Raw genomic sequence first — 21946 nt, 5'->3', positions numbered from 1 at the left:
GTAGAGAGTTCAAAAATCGGGAAGAGTACACAAATTCACTTCACCAAAATATGAAATTGAAATGATAAATCATACGTAGCGCAAAATAGATGACTGCAATCTACATTTGAGAACACAACAAATTGATGACAATAATAAATCTTACTTCTTATTGGAGGGGGGGGGGAGATTATCTATTCATAGGGACTGTATATAGAGAGATTGAAGAGATTGAAACAGGATGTATTTAGGGTCTGGAAAAGAGTATGTTTGTATGAGACTACCTAATTTCCTCCAGTTGTGCAGGCCATAGCATGCCTCACAATAAACTTTTGTAATTAATTTTTTCCACCTCTCTTTGAAATCTTATTGACAAATTTTTGGTGGTCTCTTTGGTTTGACCAATCAAATTCTAAGTGTAGGGTTGGAGTTACCATGGCAACATGGGCCGGTGGTAAATCTAACATTTCTCATGTCAAGTACACTGCCCAAACGTCAAAAAACTTGGGATTGGTCAAATGGACAGAATTTATAATAGGGGGGGGGGGGGGGGATGATTGTCAACTCACTTAGGGTGTTCTGGACAGAAACCCATATGGACTCATTTTACAGTTGCGAATGAAGAAATAAAGTTATACCTCGTGTCTTTTACAGGTCAGAAAAGCTTGAGCCATGCCCAGATTGATCTCCATAACGGGTTTAATTCAGGTTATATCCCTGTCTTTTTCATATGGGAGTCCTCCCTCCTACCCCCTCCCCCAGGACAAATAGATATCAGTGGTACCGTGTGCATCACTGTAAGTAGTTAATCTTTCTTGTACCCTAGATATGTCATCTCGGCATGTTAGCTTCTCTTCAGACCAGATGACACCACTGTTTGATGACTCTGGAATACACCTGGAATTCACCGAGCCCTCAGTCACTGATATCTCCGAGACAGACGGTGACACAGACAGGGAGCAGGTTGCCGATCAACGAAAGTTTCACCGCATCGTGGCGGAACCTCGAGGTCAGCCGTCATCAGTTACCACAGAGAAAGGTGAAGAAAGCGAAGCAGAAGATTTACTTGTATCGGATAGACTCGATGGTTTTGAAACTCAAGGCCACGAAGATGAAAGCAATATTTTGAACGAAGATTTGACGATGAAAGATGCACTTCGCTTTGACCAGGAAAAGAGGGGGGGGGGGGGGGGAAGGAGGGAAAGGAAGAAAGAAGACAACGCGCCAGGGAAGGAAAGCGGAAAGAACGAAGATGAGAGAAAGAAGAATCGCTTGACCAGGAAAAGAGCGTGGGCTTTGAGGGTGTAACAAAGGAGAGGAAATCAGTTCCGACAGAAAACTGTCAAGATCTTGCACTACAACGCGCCAGTTTGGAAGGAAAGCTGGAATCTTTACAGGAAGAGTTTGCCAGTGTGCTAGAAGACAGGAAATCGCTGCAGATTAGACTTCAAACGGTGGAAACTCGACTGAGGGAGGAGGTGTTAAAAGCTCGAGAAACGAAACCCACTGCTGTATCACTTGTCGACGAGCTGCGGCGAAATAAGGGTGAGTTAGAGAGTCAGCTGGTCCAGTTACAGAGTGCTTATGAAGAAAAACATGGCAATTTTAATGAAGCGCTTGAGAAGTTGACGACATCCAGCGCTACTATACAAAATCTGAAGCACAAGTTGAGCTTGGTGGAAGGAGAAATCTGCCATAGAGAAGAAACGATGCGTTCTTTGCAAGCTGAGATGGATAGCTTAAGGAAATTGCTGGAAGAGGCCAAAGAACAAAATGCCGAATTCAAGAAAGAGAATATGGCTTTGAATGCAGATATAGCGAGGCTTGTTGACGCAAAAGAGTTGCTTCAGAAACAGTTAGGTTTTGCTCAAGACGCACGCACGAAATTACAACTTGAAGCGAGCGAATTTGAGTCGAGATTAGCAATGAAAAATCACCTCATCGAGCAGTTGAGATGTGAAAGCGCTCGGTCAAGTCAGCAACTCACTGAGCTGCAACAGAGCTCGCTCACGGAAAAAGCGCAGATTTTAAAGCACATGGAACAAGTTGAAGAAAGTATTACTCAGCAGAACCTGGCTTTCAAAGAGATGGAAATTGATAAACAAACGATCGAATCGACTTTAGGCGCAAGAGTCGAATCGCTGTCGAATGAAAACAGAAAACTTCTCAAGCTAATGAACTCAGCTGTAGAGATCGAGAAAGATCTTGACGCGGCTAAACAAGATGTTGTTTTGAAAGAGGCTTTGCTTGAGAACATCGTCAAGGAAAAAGAAGAAGTAAAAGAACAATTAAAGCTTGCCCGCGAATCTACCGAGGAATATAAAAGAAATCTTCGTGAGTTGGAGTCAAAATTTGATGAAACCAAACGGGAGCTTAAGACAGCGCAAGACGATATCGGAGAGAAAGAGGGTTACATTGAAAAACTACAAGAGGAAAAAAGAATTTTAGCGGAAAATCTCGATGTTGCAAGTAAGGAAAGACTAGCATGTGACAACGCTATTCACACGTTGAAGTTGGATCTTGAGAAGGTCGATCGCCGTTTTAAACTGATGAAGCGAGAACTTACCGCAAAGAAAAGTCAGCTTGAGGAAACAACGCAACAAAAAGATGTTTTTGTGAGCGAGCTACGCGCACTGAGAGAGGGCTTCGAAAATCAGGTCGCTCTGGGTTGTGCTGTGAAAGAAGAGTTAGCACACAAGGAAAAACTCGTTGAAGAATTTCTGGAAGTGAAAGACTCACTGGAAAAAGAGATCGCTAGTTTGACAGAGCAGTTGGAATTCTTACGAGATGAGATTACCAAAGTGGATAAGGAGAAGGATGAGGTCCAAGAACAACTTCAGACTGCTGTGAGGTAATCACGCTAATTCTTTGTTAGTAAAAACACATATTTTTCAGGTTAAACTGAAACTTAAAAACTTCAAAGTGGGTATTTGTAAGAACAATGGAACCCTGTTAATATGCACTGGCGATCCGACATCAGTTTTCGTAACACTACAGTAAACACAATTGATGCATTTCGTTGTTACTCAACATAAATTTTGTTTACCGTAATGATTCGATTTAGAGCCCTCCTTCCAATAAGCGCCCCCTTCCGAATAAGCGCCCCCCTTCGAATGTGTTTTTGTCAATAAGCGCCCCTATTCCAATAAGCGCCCCCATTCTAATTAGCGCCCCCGTTTTTATAAGCACCACTATTCTAATAAGTGCCCCTATTGTGGATAACTGCCCATACTGAAGTCATTGATGTCAACTAGATAAACTCCTGACCGTTCGCCGTACAGTTCATGTATTTATACCATGCCATAGAAAATACAGCCAATCAGAATACAGGAAAGCCGTTGTATATTCGACGGTATTCAACCCAACCTTCCCATAGTGCGCTGCGACTGTATTCTCGACGAAATTTAGTAAGCGTATTTTCTATGGCATGGTATAAAATAGTTACACAACACTTTCTTGTGGTATACTATGGAATATCCCACTCGTCACTTGTATTTTCTTGGCATACACACTCGCCTAAAGGCTCGTGTGTATACCGAGAAAATACAAGTGACTCGTGGGATATTCCGTAGTATACCACTCGAAAGTGTTGCATAACTAGTATATATTTACTGCTAAAATGAACAATTATTTTAAAAGTAATTGAACTTTAAACAATTTCTAACTGTTACAGTTTCTGTTATTGTTAGATACATTTGGTTGTTTCTCAAGAAATTAAATAAGCGCCCTGTCCCGAATAAGCGCCCTGTCTCGAATAAGCGCCCTCCCTCGAGGTGCCAAAAGTAAATAAGCGCCCCGGGCGCTAAATCGAATCATTACGATAGTTTCTATTTGTTTTTTGTTTGTTTTTTTAGAATTTTATCCCATTTCGGCGTTACTCGTGGTCGCATTAATGGGGTCAACCTATACAGAAAATAAAAACTGGGGAGTCCAAAATGTCGTCATCGGCCGCAATTATCAAGGTGGTCTTGTTAACAGGGCGGGGTTCCACTTTAAGCAAAAATTGCTGGCATTGCAAATGCGAGTGTTTTTATTTCAAATTGCGACCTTACTAGTTGGTGTTTTGTTTAAGCACCCTTGTCAGAAGAAAGAACCTATTTTTATGGAACCCATGGAGAATTTCTGAGCCGCTTTTTCTTCTTACTTTCAGGGATATTGTTGTGCTGGAAGAGAAGTTTCACAAATCGTTGCTGGAACGAGCAAAATTAGAAGGCGAGCTGGAAACGACGCGACATTCAAATCAAGATGAATTAAATGCGCTAAGAAATCAAAATGCATCGCTCAAAGAAGAAATCAAGACAGAGAAAACTCATCTACAGACAGAAGTTACCAAAGAGCGGGATAAAGCGATCAACTTGGAACAAGAACTGAAATACCTGACGGACGAGCTTATCAGAAAGGAACGTAAGCACAACCAGGAGATTCAGTCTTTTGGAGAAACCATACAACAAATGAAGAACAGGAAAAAACTGGCGGAACAAGAATTGAAGAAGCTCCATAAAATTACCGAACAAAACGTAGCTGAATTGAAGAAAAGCTACGAGAGTCAGCTGGAAGACGCTCAAAACGATCTTCTTGCTCTTCAACAAGAAAAAGTTAAGATGGAGCAAGATTATGAAGTATTCAAGAAGAAAGCGGCGAATGATCTTGGCGTCAAAAACCGAGATATAAGCCAGATGAAGAAAGAGCTTTCATTTTTGAAGGAGACGCTGAAAGAGAAGAAAACCGAAGTGAAGAAAATGCAGATTTGCGCGATTGAACTTGAACGAGAAAAAGGTCGCCTGGCAGGAGTGTTGGCGAGTCAGAGAACTCTGCGAGAGCATGTGGTTAAAATGGAGGGCGAAATAGCAACGCGAGAATCAGCCTTGCTCGAGGCGGCAAACGAGTTGGCAAGATTGAAGAAAGACCAGGAATTACAGCAGAAGTCGGCAGGTGAGAAAATTGGGAGCCTAGAAACTCAACTGACGAACTTGAGACAGGAAAAGAAAAATTTGCAGGATTCTTTCAGGAAAGAAAGGCAGGAAAATGCTGCTTTGAGAAGTAAAGTCGAGGACACCGAGAGTGACAAAGCGGAGTTAGTGAAAAAATTAAGCGGTGCTGGAAAAGAGATCAAGCAGTTACAGGAAGAGGTTAAGAGCGAGGGCGATGAAGCGAAGAAATATCGATTTCAGCTAGAAGGGGTGAAGAAAAGCTTTGCGGACGAACAAACTGCACGTGAAAATTTGCAAAGGAGATTGGAAGAGATGTTAAACCAGGAAGCAGCTAAGGACAGAAGATTGGAAAGCTTAGAGTGGGAAGTGACTCGGCGGACCAAAGAGGTGGAATATCTAAAGGAACAGTTAAGAATGATGGAAGAAAGACAACAGTTGGAAATGGAGAACTTGAAAACTGCGCTTCAAGTATCCAGGAGCGAAACGACTTCGCTTCGTTCTGAGTTGTCAGAGGCGAGAAAGGCCAAATGTTCTTTCCAAACAAAGACATTTGAATTAAAAGATTCTCTTCTTGCGGCCAGGCAAGTTACTGAGTCGCTTAAACAGGAGTTATTCGTGAAGCGCCAGGAGCTGAATTCTTTGGTACAGGACGTGTTGGCTTCCAGAAACCTTCGACTGCTACAAGAAGAAGTCACAAGAAAAAGAGAAACGATGTCTGATTGTGACGAAACACGGGACGACACAGATGCAGCTAGCAAGTTATCCACCACTAGCTTCAGGTAAATATACCAATGAGTTTAGCTAAAATACATCTAATATTGAATGTTGGTAAGATTTTTTTAACTTTCAGCTTTGTTTTAAATCAAACCGGCTTTCGCTTCTGCGCATCAGAGAGACGAGTTCGGAACTGAGAACAGCAGTTCTACGGGGAAACTTCAATATCTTAGTTTCCAATTTTTGTTCTGGACTTGCCTACAGTGGATTACGGTGTATAAATGTCTCCGTTTCGTCTGACATGATCGCATTTAGTTTTGCACAGGCTTTAGGTTAACACCTTGAAATGCGATTAAAAAAATTGCACTCTACCTTATTTAATCGGTCGTAAAAAAGCATTCCGTGGCCTGGTGCAGAGTAATGGTTTGTCGCGTCCAAGGGGCACAGCGCTACCTGATAACGGGAGGTGCCCCACCCCCCTTGAGTGGAGCTTTTAACAGGTCATTTCCCTTGCGACCCTGAAAGGGGGGCTTACCGCCCCACCTCCCCGATCTGCGGTAAAGCACTAATTACTTGTATATATATAGTACAAATCTTATTTTTAGCCCTCAAGATGGACTTTTTTACTACACAGTTCCTTACAGTCTTTTGACTTGTCTTGTTTTCAGGCCAATTTCCGGTCTACAAGAGTGTATGTCTTTGCTCAGGTAGGTAGCCAACAGTGTCTACTGAAGACGCTTTATATCTACATTATAATCTTGTTTCGCACTATGCTTAGTCACTGTTTAAAAAATCTTCCACCACTTTCTAATCCAATCAGAATTTAACCAAAATCAATCGTGGCTCGCTACTGAACACATTTTGTCGCCCTTCGGCTACATGTATTTACTTTTGAGTTTTGATTGGTTCACTGGATTTTCTGCGTCCTTTGTGATTGGTCAGAGTGATTACTTTGGTTTGGGTGTACGCCACGGACGCTTAATCAAAAATTGCTCTAGAAACAAGCGTGTTAACCTAAACGGTGTATTAAGTTCTCAAAATCAAAAGAAGTGTCTCAACGCACCGAAATAAGTGGACTCAGTTCTATCAAATCAAGCGTGTCAAGTCTTTGAAACAAGTGTACCAAATTCTTGAAAGAATTTTACGTAATTGTGTCAAGTTCTCGAAACAAGCGTGTCGAGTTCACGAAACATGTATAATGAATAGAGTAGCTGTGAGGGTTTGTGAGAGATTATTGCTACTTGCTCTAAACTTACTAATGAACGTTTGAATTTGCTATACCCCATGTACACAGGTCACAAATCAGCAATCTTCAGAAACAGATGAACGATCACACAGACTCGGTGCAGACCGCTACTACATCTTGGAGGTACAGTATGTGGCTGAAATAGATAGTTAAATGTGCTCATTATATCTTTTCAGTTTTCACACCTTTCCTCAGTTTTCATTTCCTCGATTACGCGACCCACGTTTTAAAACTCTACTCGTTCTGGCGTTTATTTAAACGTGACCCGCCCGCCTGACGTTTAATAATTGAGATTAACACTTAGTTCTCAGCGAAATGCTAACTCCAGAAAGTATTCCTTTACATTTTGTGAGGCAAACATTAGAATTGCCTGAGAATAGTTGCGTCATTTCGTGTTGGTATAAAAAGTACGCACTCAGTACCTGCCTCCCGAGCTATCTTGTTTCTTTGTTTTCCAGATTTGAAACGACGTGTTGCAAGAACTGTCAAAATGGCGATAGCCTGCAGAACAGGCGGTTTATTTTGCGGCTCGCACAAAGCGCGACACAGCGAGCGCGAAGGAAAAAGTAAACCTTTGGGCTTCGCGCGACCCACAAAATAAACCACCTGTTCTGCAGGCTGAATTGCGCTGAAATGCCGACGGCCACTACGTTTTTTCCCGCCAAAATGACGCAGGTTGTCACTTGTGCGCTGTCTCACACAATCCACGAACACATATTCCTCGTATGCTGTCCTCACTAGGAACGAGCATAGGGATAAGCACAAAAAGAACGAACAATTTTGTTTACTTATGTTTATTCCTAGTGTGGATAGCATTAGAAGAATGAGTCTGCTTGAAAACAAACATTTAATATTGGTTTATCTCGTAATCTGAGTCGTAGTTCTAACTGTTTAACGGAGGGTTTATCCTTTTTTGCGTATTATACAGGGAACGGTACGTTGTACTCGATTTTACCGTACCCAAATTCGCAAGTAGCCAATCAGAAGCGCGATCTACTGTCCTGATATCCTACGATATCAAGTCACTGACCTGATATGCCACCATATCACGGTCACTTTGAATTAAAGTATTGTTTCCGTACGATGAATTGAAAAGAGGTTTTACCAATAAAACACAAACGAGTATTTTTAATTAGCTGATGCTTACCGGTCGTAAAATGAGAAAAACTTTCCCGCCAAAACTAAACTTGAGCGCGCTCGCGAATTGCGTGATGTTTGCCGACGAGTACTAAAACATTCACACTGAAACAGTGGAGTCGGAGTTTCCAAATTTTTCGCTAAATTTGGATTTTGAAAATTTAGGGAATGAAACTCCAAACAAACGAGTAAAAAAATGTGAGAAGAGGACTTGATAAGTGTTGAAGACCAAAAAAGTATCAATACTGAAACAGGTCAACACATTTTGCACTACGTGTCTGGCAAGCATGGCTTCTATGGAGCGAATAATATCACCGGATTTTTGGCTGAATTTGGGTACGGTAAATACCTAATAGTACCTTTTTGGTACGCTTCGGCGGCATATCAGGCTCGTTTGGTCTCGCCATGGGTATTTTGGCTCGACTTCGTCTCGCCAAAATACGAACCATGGCTCGACCAAACTCGCCTGATATGCCGCCGAAGCGTACCAAAATGTTACGATTAGGTATAAGTACAGAAATAACGATATCAAATTCAAGGTTTATTTCTCATTTCATTTTTTGGTCGTCGTTGCTGCTAAGTCCATTTGAAAATGTTTATTTGGTAATTTCTTCTTTCAGGTCGTTTAAAGAAAATGTTCACCAGCTGCAAGCAAGTTGTAATTCACAAAACAGTCAACTGCTGACAGCTGAGAAGGACAACTGAACTACTACCAGGTCACTTGCGCATCGGCTGCCTAACTCTACTTACAGTATAATTGAGGATCGGGACCTTTCTCACTCAGTGGTTGCGCTAAAAACTGTCGAAAAAAAACTTGAGCTCTAGTGTTATCGTTGTCCAAGTAGAGGTGAAAAGTACGGCAAAGAAAAAAGTTTGTTTGTGCTAACGTAAGCTAAAATAGTACCCTAGCAAGACCGAGTGAGATCTGTGTAAAAGATTACGTGTTTTGAAACGCAAAGTATTGCGGTACAGTGAAAAGTTATTGGCCATCAAATTAATTGACGAGATCACTCAGTGAAAGACATTTTATTTCATTAAAATCGGATTTATTTTCAAAGTTGAATTGTAATAAATATATTTTAAATTATATATATATTTTTAGCATACTATTTACTGCTTTTTAAAAATAAATACTATTGAATTGTTTTATGTTGTCTTGGACTACAATTCATGATAATATTAAATAAAATGAAATACATTCGAATTATATAATATTTAAATTTTGTTGCTGCTAAAAGTGTCTGTGTTGGAGGGGGGGGGGGGGGGGGAATTCCTTGAAATAAATTTAAACGTAAAAATAAAGCTCTGCCCAGCAAACAGGAAACCATTTGTGTCCTCATTTGCCACCACTTTTACATTCTCGTCCCCATAGCCCTTTCGTTTATCTTAGCCGGCTGGGCCTTGGCACGAGAAAACAAAGGGCTCTGGCGAAACAGGATTTCCAGTCCTAGATTCTAGAACTTCCGGTCTTCATGTATGCAGTCATGACGTTTCAAAAGAATGTATGTGAGAGTCGTTACGTTTTCGACTTCCGTTTAGGAATTTTTTGTGCCAATCAAAAAATTTCGAATTAATTCAAAAATCCTATGTCCCCAGAGCCTTTCGTTTTCTCGTGCCAAGCCGGCTGAGAGAAACGAGAGGGCTATGGGGACGAGAATGCCACTTTTAGGGAGAGTGATAACTTTTGTTGTGGTTTTGCAACACTCAATCAAAAGTTGCTCTATGTAAATAACTTTCAGCTAATCACAGTGCGTACAATTTAGGTAAAGTTCATTATGTATGTTTGTGGTGGTTGTATGGGTTGTGACATATTTCCCGAGTTACGGCTTTCAAACCGAAGGAGGGTGTCCAACAACTCGTCCCCAGTCTTTGTGCCGCCCTGTTCCAGCGTGATGTTAAGATATCGCTGGCGCAGCAAGTGAGCAGCGGCCTTGGGTTGCCTTTGACGTGTTAGGATCCCTTTCTTGTTGCCGCCTACTCGTGTTGTACCTTTAAAGAGAAAACTAGTTATTATAAATGCTTCGCAAGTTATTGTTATATACAGGAATCCACAAGTAATCGGCTTATGTGCAATATAGGACGATATTATGTAATGTATATGAAATGATTCATACATGAACTGCGGATGTATATGAAAGTGATAAATGATCATCGCAGTGAATTTCCAATTTAAGCAATTGGAATGAAGCCTGAAAAAAAAAATTCAGGGCTTCAACGGGATGTATTTTTTTTTTTTTTTTTTTTTTTTTTTTTTTTTTTTTTTTTTTTTTAAATTTTCTATTATTTTTTACAATTTTTAAAAAATAAACTTAACCCGAAAAGCGGAAAAAGGACCCGAATTTTTTATAAAAATCACAAAAATAAAAAAAAAATTTACTTTATACCTCGCCAAACAAAAAAAATAGCGGCCAAAAAAAATGAGCTAAGAATACAATCTAAACGCGCGAACAGAAAAAAATGTTTATGAAACACCGATTCGTTTTTGGCAATATTGAAAGCATATTTTAATGCTGCTACATTCTAGAGCTAAGGAAACAGCTTCAGCCGTTCAGTTTCTTTCTAATAATGTTCTATTTTGCAGTTGAGAAAAACGCTTGCCAAGGGCTTGTGCGCTTATCATTTTCTCTCCTGCTTCATTATTTTATTTAATTTCAATTTTATTTGTAAATATTAGAGTTAAGTAGTTTTTATTTTTTATTGTAAATAGTAACTGAAAAGCTCTGTGGGGGAGTTTACTATTAAAGTTCTTATTCTTATTCTTTATTACAGAAATAAGCGCGCGCATTTTCATTTGCCTTAAATGGCTTTTTCATTTGTAAATTTTTGGCGGCAGCTTTCAGTGAACTTAACATTTAAAAATTTAATTTTCTTCTTTAACAGTAAAATAACAAGGACGGTCAAGCTTGTATACTCACCCTGTTGCGTCATAAAGTCCGCGAAGTTCCAGATCATCTCACCAATGAAAAATTCCTTCTTCAGTTTATCAAAAACAGGGAAATACTGCAAAAGAGTCTCCACCTATGGGGTACATAATAACGTCATTTATATCATGTTAAAAGTTATTGAACTTGAAGTGAAAGAAAAAAGACGGGAAAAAGACAATGCTGCGCGTTGAAAGTCATTGGACCCTGTTTCTTTTTGCTGAGAGCCTTTTCGCAAGATGCTAGAATGACTGTCGTGAAACTTAATTCAAAATCATCACAACTGGCCAATCATAAGCACCCCATAAGCACCCAAATCCTGCAGTAAACTAACCAAAGCTCGCAGTTGCACACGGCGCAAAGCGCGGGAAAAGTCGAGAACCCAATTCACGACTAGTTTTGGTGTTGAACCTGACTGGCTTACAAACAACATGATTGTTCTTATTGCCTGACCCGGTTGCACGTGTATTTTTAACCAATGACAGTTTAGCAAATGCGTATCAAAGGAAAAATATTTTCGACAGACAACAGAAAGCAACACTAGACCCGTTTTGCATGTGTACTTACTTGGTATTCCTCCGAAAACATTGACGGCGGTTCCTGCAAGTGAGATAAACATTATTTTAAACAAGTTGACACAGGTGCACAGTAGTGTAGCATATCTCGTAAGCTTGTATTTCTAATTAATGGTCCTTTAGTGTAGCAGTTGTTATTTTTAATGGGGCTAGAGGCATTGTTCCTGTCAGGTACGAAGCAAGCATTAAAAAATGAAGCTTTCGTGTAAACAGTGGTGGCGAAACGCAACAGAGAAAAGAGAAAAGGAATCTTTCCTTTTGCTTGTGCTTGCGCTTTTGTTTTGCGCTGCCTGTGGAAACCACAAGCAGTCCTTTATTGAGCCTATCGGTGACCTGATAACGATGATGTTTTCGTCATCCAGGGGTCTTGGACGTTTTTCAGTCACCGTCTCCAAAAATTGATTAAGCCCGTGTTAATAGGGGTACCATACGCAACATGACGCATCCTTACGATGTGATACTACATAACGGAAAACGTTCGGACAACATAGGTCGTAAAATGTTACGGTATTTGTACGCAAATTTTCCAAAGAGGCCTTTGTTGCCCGCCCGTCTGAATACGGTAAGTTACTCGCTGTTGACCACAAGACGAGACGATCAAAGCTTGAATAGCCATTACCACAGCTTGCTAATAACAGATGCCCATCAACGCGGCTAAAACATTTTCTGCAACCTAGTTTCTAGGATAGGACCTTGGAAACGAGGTTGCATTTTCTCTTGCTAAAAGAATCATATTACGTCAATAATATAGGCACGTACCACGTGCATACCAGCTACAGTATCAGCTCCATATTCGGCCTGTACAACCGGTTTGCCGTGAGTATCGAACCAGTCTCGCAGCTCCCGCTCCAACTGTCTGGAAATAAGCTGAGTTTGTCCAAAGTCGTGGTACCAAGCGTAATAGCGGTTGCAAAAAATCACATCACAGAACTGCACCTGGAAAAGATTAAAGAGATCAGAGTTATTAAAATTGATTTGAAGCCATAAACAATTAAGGACTTACTTGTACAGATCATAACAAACGGGCATGTGAAGAAAAGGTCAACGAGTTTCAATGATCGTTTTAAGCAGAATTGAAATGTGTTTTTATAATTGTTGCTCTAGCACGTACAGCAACCGCGGCCAAGGCTACAGGGGGCCGCTTCCAAGGGGAAAGATTTAGGTCTAACTTTTTGATCGCGCAAAATCCTCTCAGCCCCTGCCCCCAAGCTCCTCGTCGCCACCTCCCATTGCGAAAACTGAAAGAAACTCGTGACTAGAGCAGCGTTTCGCCCAGCGATCTCGCGTAAAAAAATATGGACAGTTTTCTAGTCTTTATGAAGTATACGAGGGCCTATAAAGTTGGTCGATCAAAGTTCATAACGAGCTTCTGTGGGGCGACAATGGTAGTCTGAGCTCTAAGATCGATCTAACTAAAACTTTCGTATTCAACTTGATTCCAATCAAAGCTGTAGTCAAGAAAGACTTTTACTACGAGAAATCCCAGTTTAAATCCGGTTGAGCTCAGTCACGCTTGCTTGTGTTACCTAAGGTTCACAAGAGGCAAGGGGGGGGGGGGGGGGGGAGGGGGGGGGGGGGGGGCCTCCCCCAAAAAGGGGGGGGGGTGTGTGCGCCCCGGGCCGGAAAAGGGGTTTTTTTTTTTTCCCCGGGGGTTTTTTTCCTTTTTTCTCCCTTTTTTCTCCCCCCAAAAAAAACAAAAATTCTAAAATCCAAATCGAACGGGAAACCGAGGGCCACAGGTTTGTCAGTTGCAACCCTCGTTAAACAAAGGTGATTTGTTTTTAACGTACATAACTAAGCTTAAAGCAATTTTATTTCTTACAACTTTGTCGTTCCAAGCTTTAAACATCGTTACGAATGTCACAGGTCGTGTGGGATCCAGTTCACGAGTCAGGTCGAACAGAGTTCTGGAGAATCGATGGAGAAAAACACAGTGTAAAATAAGTTAAATTTATGTGAAGTGAACAACTGTGTAAGTACTTTCTCGCCAAAAATTGGTCGTAATATTTATCACACCAAGGCGTTGTCTAGTTTACTTCTCGAGAAGTTACCCTCTGCAATTTACTTGACTATTTTGACACATAAAAAGACGCACGATGTTCTAAATTTTGTGTATAAAAATCCGTGTTGAACCTGATTCTTAGTCTATCGTAACTTCATGTCTTTTTTTGTTTACAAGTATTGCACTGTTCCGAGCATTAATAACGAAAAAAGGCAATCGTAGATTTATTAAATCGCAGATTTATAAAACCAATTTTATTGCTCAGTCAAGTGAGTTTGTAAAACGCCACGTTCCATAGTAGTAAAGAAAATATTTAAAAAATTATGTTTTTTATAATTAAGTAATAAAAAAAAAAATAAAAAAAAAAAAAAAAAAAAAATAAAAAAAAAAAAAAAAAAAAAAAAAAAGAAAAATAAAAAAAAAAAAAAAAAAAAAAAAAAAAAAAAAAAATTAAAAAAAAAAAAAAAAATTTTCCCCCTTTTTTTTTATTATATAAAGGGAGCCCAAAAAATTTTTTTTTTTAAAAAACAAAAAAAGGAAAAAAAAAAAAAAAAAAAAAAAAAACCCCAAAAAAAAAAAAAAAAAAAAAAAAAAAAAAAAAAAAAAAAAAAATTTTGAAATTTGCCTTAATTTCATGACGCGTTAATTTCCTATAATAAGGTAGTATGTTCTTACTTGAAGTAGGGTACAGAGTTGGGCTTGTCACTGCACGGTTCATTGGCAACTGACCACATGACTACCGCTGGCCTGTTCTTATCGCGGCGGATCAGTTCAGCCATGACTTGCTTGTGATGCTCTAGGGATTCCGTGCCCAGATTTTTCCTGAAAAAGAAAAATGCGAGAAACGTAATGAAAAGAAAATCCCTCTTGAAGACAATTACAAAGCAAAATGAAATGTTCCTTGGCTTTAGAAATTTGTGCCAGTTTGGCTTACTCTGGAAGTTTTGCAAATGAAATCATAAACAATTCAACTTTTAAGTACTTTGAAAAAGTGCATTATGTTTACATCTACACCTGTAAGAGAGAGGGTTTATAGCGGGATTGTAGGATTGTATAGATTGTATAGCGGTGGGTAGAGGGGCAATGGGGCAATTGGGAACAATAATAATATTTAGGCAGTAAATGACGAAGATTTGCTGATCCATAGATAAAGGCACTTATTTCCCTACCTGATATACACAATTGCAATAAAATTCATAGAAAAAAAAAAAAAAAAAAAAAAAAAAAAAAAAAAAAAAAAAAAAAAAAAAAAAAATTTATTTATAAAAAGGGCCAAAAAAATATAAAAAAAAAAAAAAAAAAAAAAAATTTTTATAAAAAAAAAAATAGAAAAAAAAAAAAAGAAAAAAAAAAAGAAAAAATTTTTAAAAAAAAAACAAATAAAAAAAAAAAAAAAAAAAAAACAATTTAACTTTTTTCTTTTTCTTAAATCGACATAAAATAAAGAAAAGTAAAAAAACGGAAATAATACCATTTAATCCCAACTCCAGGGCACTCATCTACAACAACCATTCCTTCTTTATCAGCCATGTCCATGATTTCATCAGCATAGGGATAGTGACTTGTCCTAAAGCTGTTTGCACCCAGCCACTTGAGCAGGCTAAAGTCCTTGGCTATTATGGCATAATCAAGCCCTTTACCACGAATCTAGTAGGATTTATAAAGATGGTTTAAACTTAAAGTTAGTTTTATTATTAGTCTGCAACGCATGCAGACAGTCGGAGGTTATCTAGGCGGGTCTGCAATGTGTGCAGACTGTTAGATATTTCTAGCTATCTTACAGCTGTAATGTGTGCTGAGAGGTAGATAGTTATTGTCTTATTGTGTGATGCTAGTGGCAAGAATCGTAGGACTGCAATGCATACAAAGGGTTGTAGCTCCACAACTTTCTGCACATGTGTATGCCTATGGTGCTAGCTACCAGTAGTTATTTTAAGAAACAAAATACTCATTTTTGAGATTATCGCATCCTTCACTCTCGCCACATGCTTACAATAATTTGGCAACTAAAGTACTTGTTTTTTTTTTTAGAAAATGGCACTTCATGAAATTTTTTGCAACTCTGCTACTCAAAATACAGTTAAGGGTGATTGTGTGATTTCCTGAACCTCCTTCCAAATTTTTGCGCAGCTATGATGGTCTGTGTGACCGAATCCTAACATTGGTTGAGGGGACGGAGAGGAAGAATTTTTCCAGGGGGGACTCTCATATGAAAGGGATGAGGATGCTTGTTGGTAAATTTGAATTAAATCCCCAAAGGAGACCAATTTGGGTGTGGCTCAAGCTTTTATGACTCCTAAAAGATACACAGCTGAAAATATTGGCATTCAGTCCTGAACAGCCTAAGTGAGATCAAAATCTGTAGTTTACACCCCTAAGGGAGACAAAAAACATCCCCCCTCCCTTTTATATGGAATTTAATATGCTTATCCCCCTGGGAAATGTTTGAAGAAATCCACTCATAAGCGTAAATTCATGAGCACTTCGAAAATTGTTCTAGAAAAAACCTAACAAAACCTATTTAAGAAACTAAAATTTACTATCTCACTAAAACGACCCTATGCAAATAATGAAAAGTTCTTTTTTACGTCAGCATCCTCATGTTTTCCAAATCCTTTGAAGTAAAATGGTTTGTTGTTTATAAGGAGGCTTGTCCCTTCAACTTTGACAGTCCGTATGCCAACAGGGAGATAATATACATCTTCCAGGTTAAAGATGGTAGAACGAGTGATCACCTGCAGATACAAACAATATATATTGTGTTTGTTTCAATATTAGAAACAATATGTACATTGTGAAGTTGAATTGTTCAACATGACACAAGTGTGGGACAAAGAAAAAATACTGATCTGAGTCCCCGACAGGAATCAAACCCATGGCCTCCAGTCCCAGACATGGGTTGGGTGCTCTAACCAACTGAGCTACAAGAGACTTGTGGTGAGCTACGCCATTTGCTAGGTTGGTATCCCCGCCCAAAAAAAAAAAAAAAAAAAAAAAAAAAAAAAAATTTTTTTAATTTTTAATTTTTTTTTTTTTAATTATTTTATTAAAAAAAAAAAAAAAAAAAAAAAAAAAAAAAAAAAAAAAAAAAAAAAAAAAAAAAAAAAAAAAAAAAAAAAAAAAAAAAAAAAAAAAAAAAAAAAAAAAAAATTAAAAAAAAAAAAAAAAAAAAAAAAACCCCCCCCCCCCCCACTTCGGTAAATAATAATTATTAGGTGATAGTTTAATAGTAAGTGGGTCCTAAATATATAATCATTACATTTTTGTAATAATTAAATTATTAATAATTATTGAATAACATTTATTACAAAGATAATAAATTAAGGCAACAAAGAACTTAGTATTTTTTTTACCTTCAGTAAATACAAGTAGGCAGGCTTGTCACTCATTCCAATTGGCCACCATAGCATTGGATTCTTGATTGACAGGGTTCCTTCAAACGCATCAGGGCCCCCCGTTGAAGCGACAACAAATCCTGATTTATCAAATAACTCATATGACATGGTAAGGTCACCCTTTGGAAGCGCGGTAATGGTGCTAATGGAAGACACTGTTGCAACAAATTTTACTTCGCCATTACTATCTGAAAAATTCGTTGTCACGGTGATGTCAGAAAGATACACTACAGGGGTGGTGTACAGCTTGACAGGACGATGAATGCCAGCGTAGTTGAAGAAATCAAAAGTGTACTTTTGAACAAAAAATCCAGGGGGATATCTGAAATTGGAAAAAACAAATATTAATAAAATTTAATTTTTTTGTGTGAACTCAGGGAGTAGGGATGGTGCAGTGGTAAAGGCGCTCGCCTCCCAACAATGTGATCCAGGTTCGATTCCCAGACTTGCAACCGTCCAAGTTAAACCATTTACGTTGCCGGCGCTATTTGGGCTGGCGCTGACCAGGTCCCCCTGGCCTTGAGGGAGGATGGAAGCATCAGCTTAATTTGGTGACTAAATTTTCACTGGTGACCAAAACTTGAGTGTGGTGGCCAATGGCCACTAAGGAAAAAGTACTTGGAGGGTTGACTTGGCTGGGTTGAGTTTGTGGTTGGTTCTCAACCTTGCTCCAAGGTTTTTTTTGGGTTCTCCGGTTTTCCTTTCTTGTGAAATGTAATGACACACTCTCTTATGTTTGATTTATTATATCTAGACTTATATTTTAAATGAGAATTCTCAGTTCATTTGAAAATGAACAACACAACAACAATGAGCAGTTCCTGAAAATATCCATACCTGTACCACAAGGAGGTCATTGGCAATTCTGGGGGAGGGGGGAGGGAGTTTTAAAAGCCAATTTTTGAAAGAAAGTTTGAAGCTTTATTGGGATTTCCAGGTGGGTGGGGGTGAGGGAAGGGAGTGGGAGTGGAGGCTTAATCCAAAAAACCTCCCATGGGAGGGGTATGGATAAACTTAGGGGACCTATGGAATTTGTTAATTTCTTTACTCAGTGTCAGGGATGTCCCTAAGGGCTGGCTGTCAGCTAATTTTGACGGCTGGAAGACAACTTTAATCTGGCCGAAATTTGACATGAAAACATAGACTATTTTAAGGTAAACTTTTAAAGCTGTCAACACCAGAAAAGCCAGCTGGGCTTATTAAGGAGCTGCGGCTTAGTGTTTTTTAAGCTACACCCCTGCAGTTCACTGTCTACAGGAATTAATTTGGCAATATCTAAGGTGATCAATTCAACTTATAGCTCAAGACTCACCCATCTCCCCCTGTAATATACTGTATCTCCCCTGGGGGTAGGGTTGTAGGTGTAAGTGTATTGTTGATTGCAGCTGTGATTCTGTTTGCTTTATCAAATGTAAGCATAGGTGTAACATCAACTTCAAATGGAAGATGACCTCCTGAATGCTTCATAACTTCTTTACCATTCAACCACTAAAAATAACAAGACATGATAGACTGATTACATATTCAATATTTTATATCAAGATATTTTGTTATTTGAATCACTGATTTGACAGTCACCACGCAGCATGATATTTGGAGGCCTGGTGGCCTAATGTTTGGTTTGCTGGACTCTGGATCGAGCGGTCTGGGTTCGAGCCCTAGCTAAGGTTACGTTCTCAGGCACGACACTTAACTCTCATAGTGCGTCTCTTCACTCAAGTGTATAAGTAGGTACCAGGGTATTTAATGTCAGAGGCAATCCTACAATGGACTAGCTTCCCATCCAGTGGTGGGGGGGGGGGGGGGGTGTAGAAATACACCAAGTCACCTTATACAACAAAACTTGGATAAGCTCCGGTATGGTGGACCACTAGGCTTAAAGGCAGACTTAACCATTTTTACCTAAATTTTGTTCAAACTTAACCATTGTTCTCAAGGACATTACTCTTGAGTAAATTAATTTCCATTTTGAAATTTTTGATACAATGCCATTATGTAAACAAATAATGCAAATTGATGTAAAAATTAAGCCAAGGCTACTCATGTTTGACCATTATCCATCAAAGCACACTGAGAAAGGGATCATTAGGGGCAATATGGATGCCCACTTTATATAGACACCCTAGTTATAAATGCACTTCTACATGTCCAGGCTTTTGTGCCATAATTACTGGGTTCCACTTTATCACTTATCACTGAATCGTTTAAATTTAGTTTTAATTAAAGAAAATCGGATCATGTTTATTTATCCCCCGACTCGCGATATATCGGTCGTACTCGACACTATCGACCGACATATCGGTCGATACTCAGTCAGTATCAGTGACTATCGACCGATCTCGGTCGATACTCACCGAGTCCCGGTATCGACGAGTATGCACATCGGCCGATACTGTTCCTCTTCTCGACAGTCGGTCGAGGCTTTACCGATATCCAAGCGATACTTTGCCGATAGTGCCAAAGTAATACTATAATTTGTTAATTTGTTACCGTAACAGTCATGAACAGATACCGTCAACAGTTCCGAAGTTTCCGATAATTACCCCTCCCCACCATCGGAGAGCCGCCGTCTCCACCGATATTCGGCCGTCCGTCGACTCCCCTCGGTCGCTGACGATCTCCATTGATATTCGGTCGATCTCGCCGGTTCCGTCGGTCGTCTCCGTCCCGATTGTCGATGTCGGTCGACAGTCTCGACGGTACCTAAAGTACACATGATCCAGAAAATCTTTCTTACCACAATGGTGTTGTAGTTTGTGCTCTCAAATCTCAGGACCACCCTGGTCGTGTTGATTTCCCATGACCTGGGGACATAAACCTCTTTCTCATACCAAACCCAACCAACAAAGTCCCTTAGTTTCCTATCTTCAGTGATGTCATTATAACTTGATGGAACAGGCATAGGAATTACATTTCCAGACTACAAAAGAAAGAAAGAATAAATAAATGAAAATAAGAGTCACATAATGGTCAGAATATTTTATCTAATATTCATTTATTGGTATTTTTCCCAAATGGTTTAACTTGTTTTATAGTCTGCTGGACTCTGGATCAACATGCTTCTCCTCATCTAAGAAATGCAATTGGGTACTAGCAAATTTAATGCTGGGGGGTAACCTTACAATGTGTTGTTCCAGAAAATATCCGAACCCCTCCCAAGGAAGGGGGAGGGAGGGGGTACGGATATGTACCCCTACCCCTCTGGAAATTCCAGTAAGGCCCCATACGGGCCTTTTAAATTTTGGCTTTTGAGACCCCCCTACCCCCTCGGAATTTTCATTGACCTTCCATGGGGTGGGTATGGATATTTTCTGGAGCTGCACAATGGGGTTTGGGTAGCAGTTCCCGCAATGTCTCACATGAATGGCTTGCTACCCTTTAATAGAATAGAACAAACAGCAGGAACAATGTCCCTAGCCCCAAAATAAATAACAACTCCTACACAAGAGGATCAGTAGAATTACAAACTTACGAGAGCTGCTACACTGCTGTGCAATGGTTTAGCATCCCATTCAGGGGGAAGAAGAAATAATCCTAGTTAGTATATACTAAAACAGTGGATAGCGCTTTTGGTGCGCACTGATTGGCTACTCAAACTCGGAATATCCTTTGCTATTCACCTCCGAGCAACGCATGCGAGAAAATTGTAATCTTTGAAGGCAAAGAACTAGTCAAAAGTCATTCTTTCAGGCTATTTTATCTCACTGTTTTAGTATATACTAAAACAACTATTCACCTCAGTGTCGGTGGCTAGTGGTGGATATTTACTTTGCAGCTCGGTAAATATATATATCCACCACTATGCCACCTCCACTTTGGTGAATAGTTGTTAATTACTCCATATTATTGAGACCAGAGATGAGTGCTAGCTGGCTAAGCTCAAATGCAGACTTTTAATGAATGAGATAAATTTTTAGACCCTGGTCATTCCTTGGTTAAAATGCTGACTCAAGCTAATCAATATTAGTCCCATAAAATGTCAGGAGTATTTCTATCTTTTTTCAACACAATTTCAAGGAAACAATCATAATAAAACACAAAATGTTAACTAGGGAATCTTATCCTAACCAACCAACAGATTCTCATAACAAGCATTAAAGAAATGTAAGGAGAATTTAAAATATTTTTAAAAAGAACTGAATCATTACAAGACTCCAAACATTTATAAATATCTTCTTTTAGAAATGAAAAATCTCGTTGAAAAAATCATTAAGTAGTTTACAGGGAATGGGGAAAATCAATTCAATAGACACTGGAAAGGTCTTTAAGAATTTTATTCATCGTTGAGATAAATTATTTAAACCTTGAAAGGAATTAGATTTTTTTTTAAGTTGTGCCTTTTTCTTTGGTTTTCAGTGCCGTAGTAAAACAAAAAGGTCTTAAATCGTATCCGATCATAATTTTACATTTATCACATAACCCAGGTAAAGATTCTCAATTTAGTTTCGGCCGAAAATATGAACCTTTATTTTGTACCCGTTCGCTTCGATGGACTAGTTATCTTAAGTTGCAGGTAAATAGACATAGAAATTAAAATTATTGTTCTTCTTATAAAGGTCAACTTTATGGAACAAAGTATTTTAATGCAATTGCCAATTCGTGAATTTCTTGAAAAGAAATCTATCGTGTAATTAAAGGAGGATTCCCTGAGAGTTCTTCCTGTAGAGACCGTTTCCGCTAGCAATTTTAAAAAGATTCTGATTTTCGTCTAAAAAATGCAAGTCTAGCAAAAATACAACTGTTATCTAAAGGTTACGTTACTTTCTTTTATCAAGTGGCTATTTGCCGTGATAATATTTGTATTTCTAAATTAACCTGCCACAATGGTTTAGCAAACCACATATTTTCGAAGCCGCCATTTCTGTTGTCTGACATGTCGGCGCGAAAATCCCACATACCACTCAAATCTTTGACTTCTCGCCGCTCAGTATCTTTAGGAAATAGCATACCAGGAAAAGCGGCCATTATAAGGGCGACATTCAAAGCTGCCACGATAAAAACGGACAGTAAAACGATCTGTAACGACGCCATATTGCGCTCAGTGTG

General features: G+C 39.1%; 1 protein-coding gene and 1 pseudogene across 2 annotated transcripts in view; one reads left to right on the top strand and one right to left on the bottom strand.

Annotated features, from left to right (window-relative positions):
• LOC144647181 (uncharacterized) overlaps positions 1-9187 on the top strand; it is a 16381-nt pseudogene extending 7194 nt beyond the window's left edge. Inside the window, exons 3-8 of the transcript XR_013569541.1 lie at positions 806-1049; positions 1145-2830; positions 4130-5689; positions 6293-6331; positions 6919-6993; positions 8628-9187. The product of XR_013569541.1 is annotated as an uncharacterized LOC144647181 (transcript). The remainder of the gene's footprint in view (positions 1-805; positions 1050-1144; positions 2831-4129; positions 5690-6292; positions 6332-6918; positions 6994-8627) is intronic.
• On the bottom strand, positions 9018-21946 carry LOC144647161 (beta-glucuronidase-like). Its single transcript, XM_078506918.1, has 12 exons — positions 21716-21946; positions 19638-19820; positions 18213-18388; positions 16859-17222; positions 16094-16240; positions 14977-15152; positions 14181-14327; positions 13326-13410; positions 12263-12439; positions 11496-11528; positions 10923-11025; positions 9018-9996 (listed from the first exon to the last, which is right to left on the bottom strand). Exons 1-12 carry the CDS (start codon positions 21929-21931, stop codon positions 9767-9769), a joined length of 2037 nt encoding a protein of 678 aa, XP_078363044.1. The 5' UTR covers positions 21932-21946; the 3' UTR covers positions 9018-9766.

Source organism: Oculina patagonica, chromosome 3 (assembly GCF_052425735.1).
Source record: "Oculina patagonica isolate OP01 chromosome 3, crgOcupat, whole genome shotgun sequence".
NCBI lineage: Eukaryota > Metazoa > Cnidaria > Anthozoa > Scleractinia > Oculinidae > Oculina > Oculina patagonica.
The sequence above is the reverse complement of the archived record's forward strand: the minus strand, read 5'-3'. Positions and strand labels throughout refer to the sequence as shown.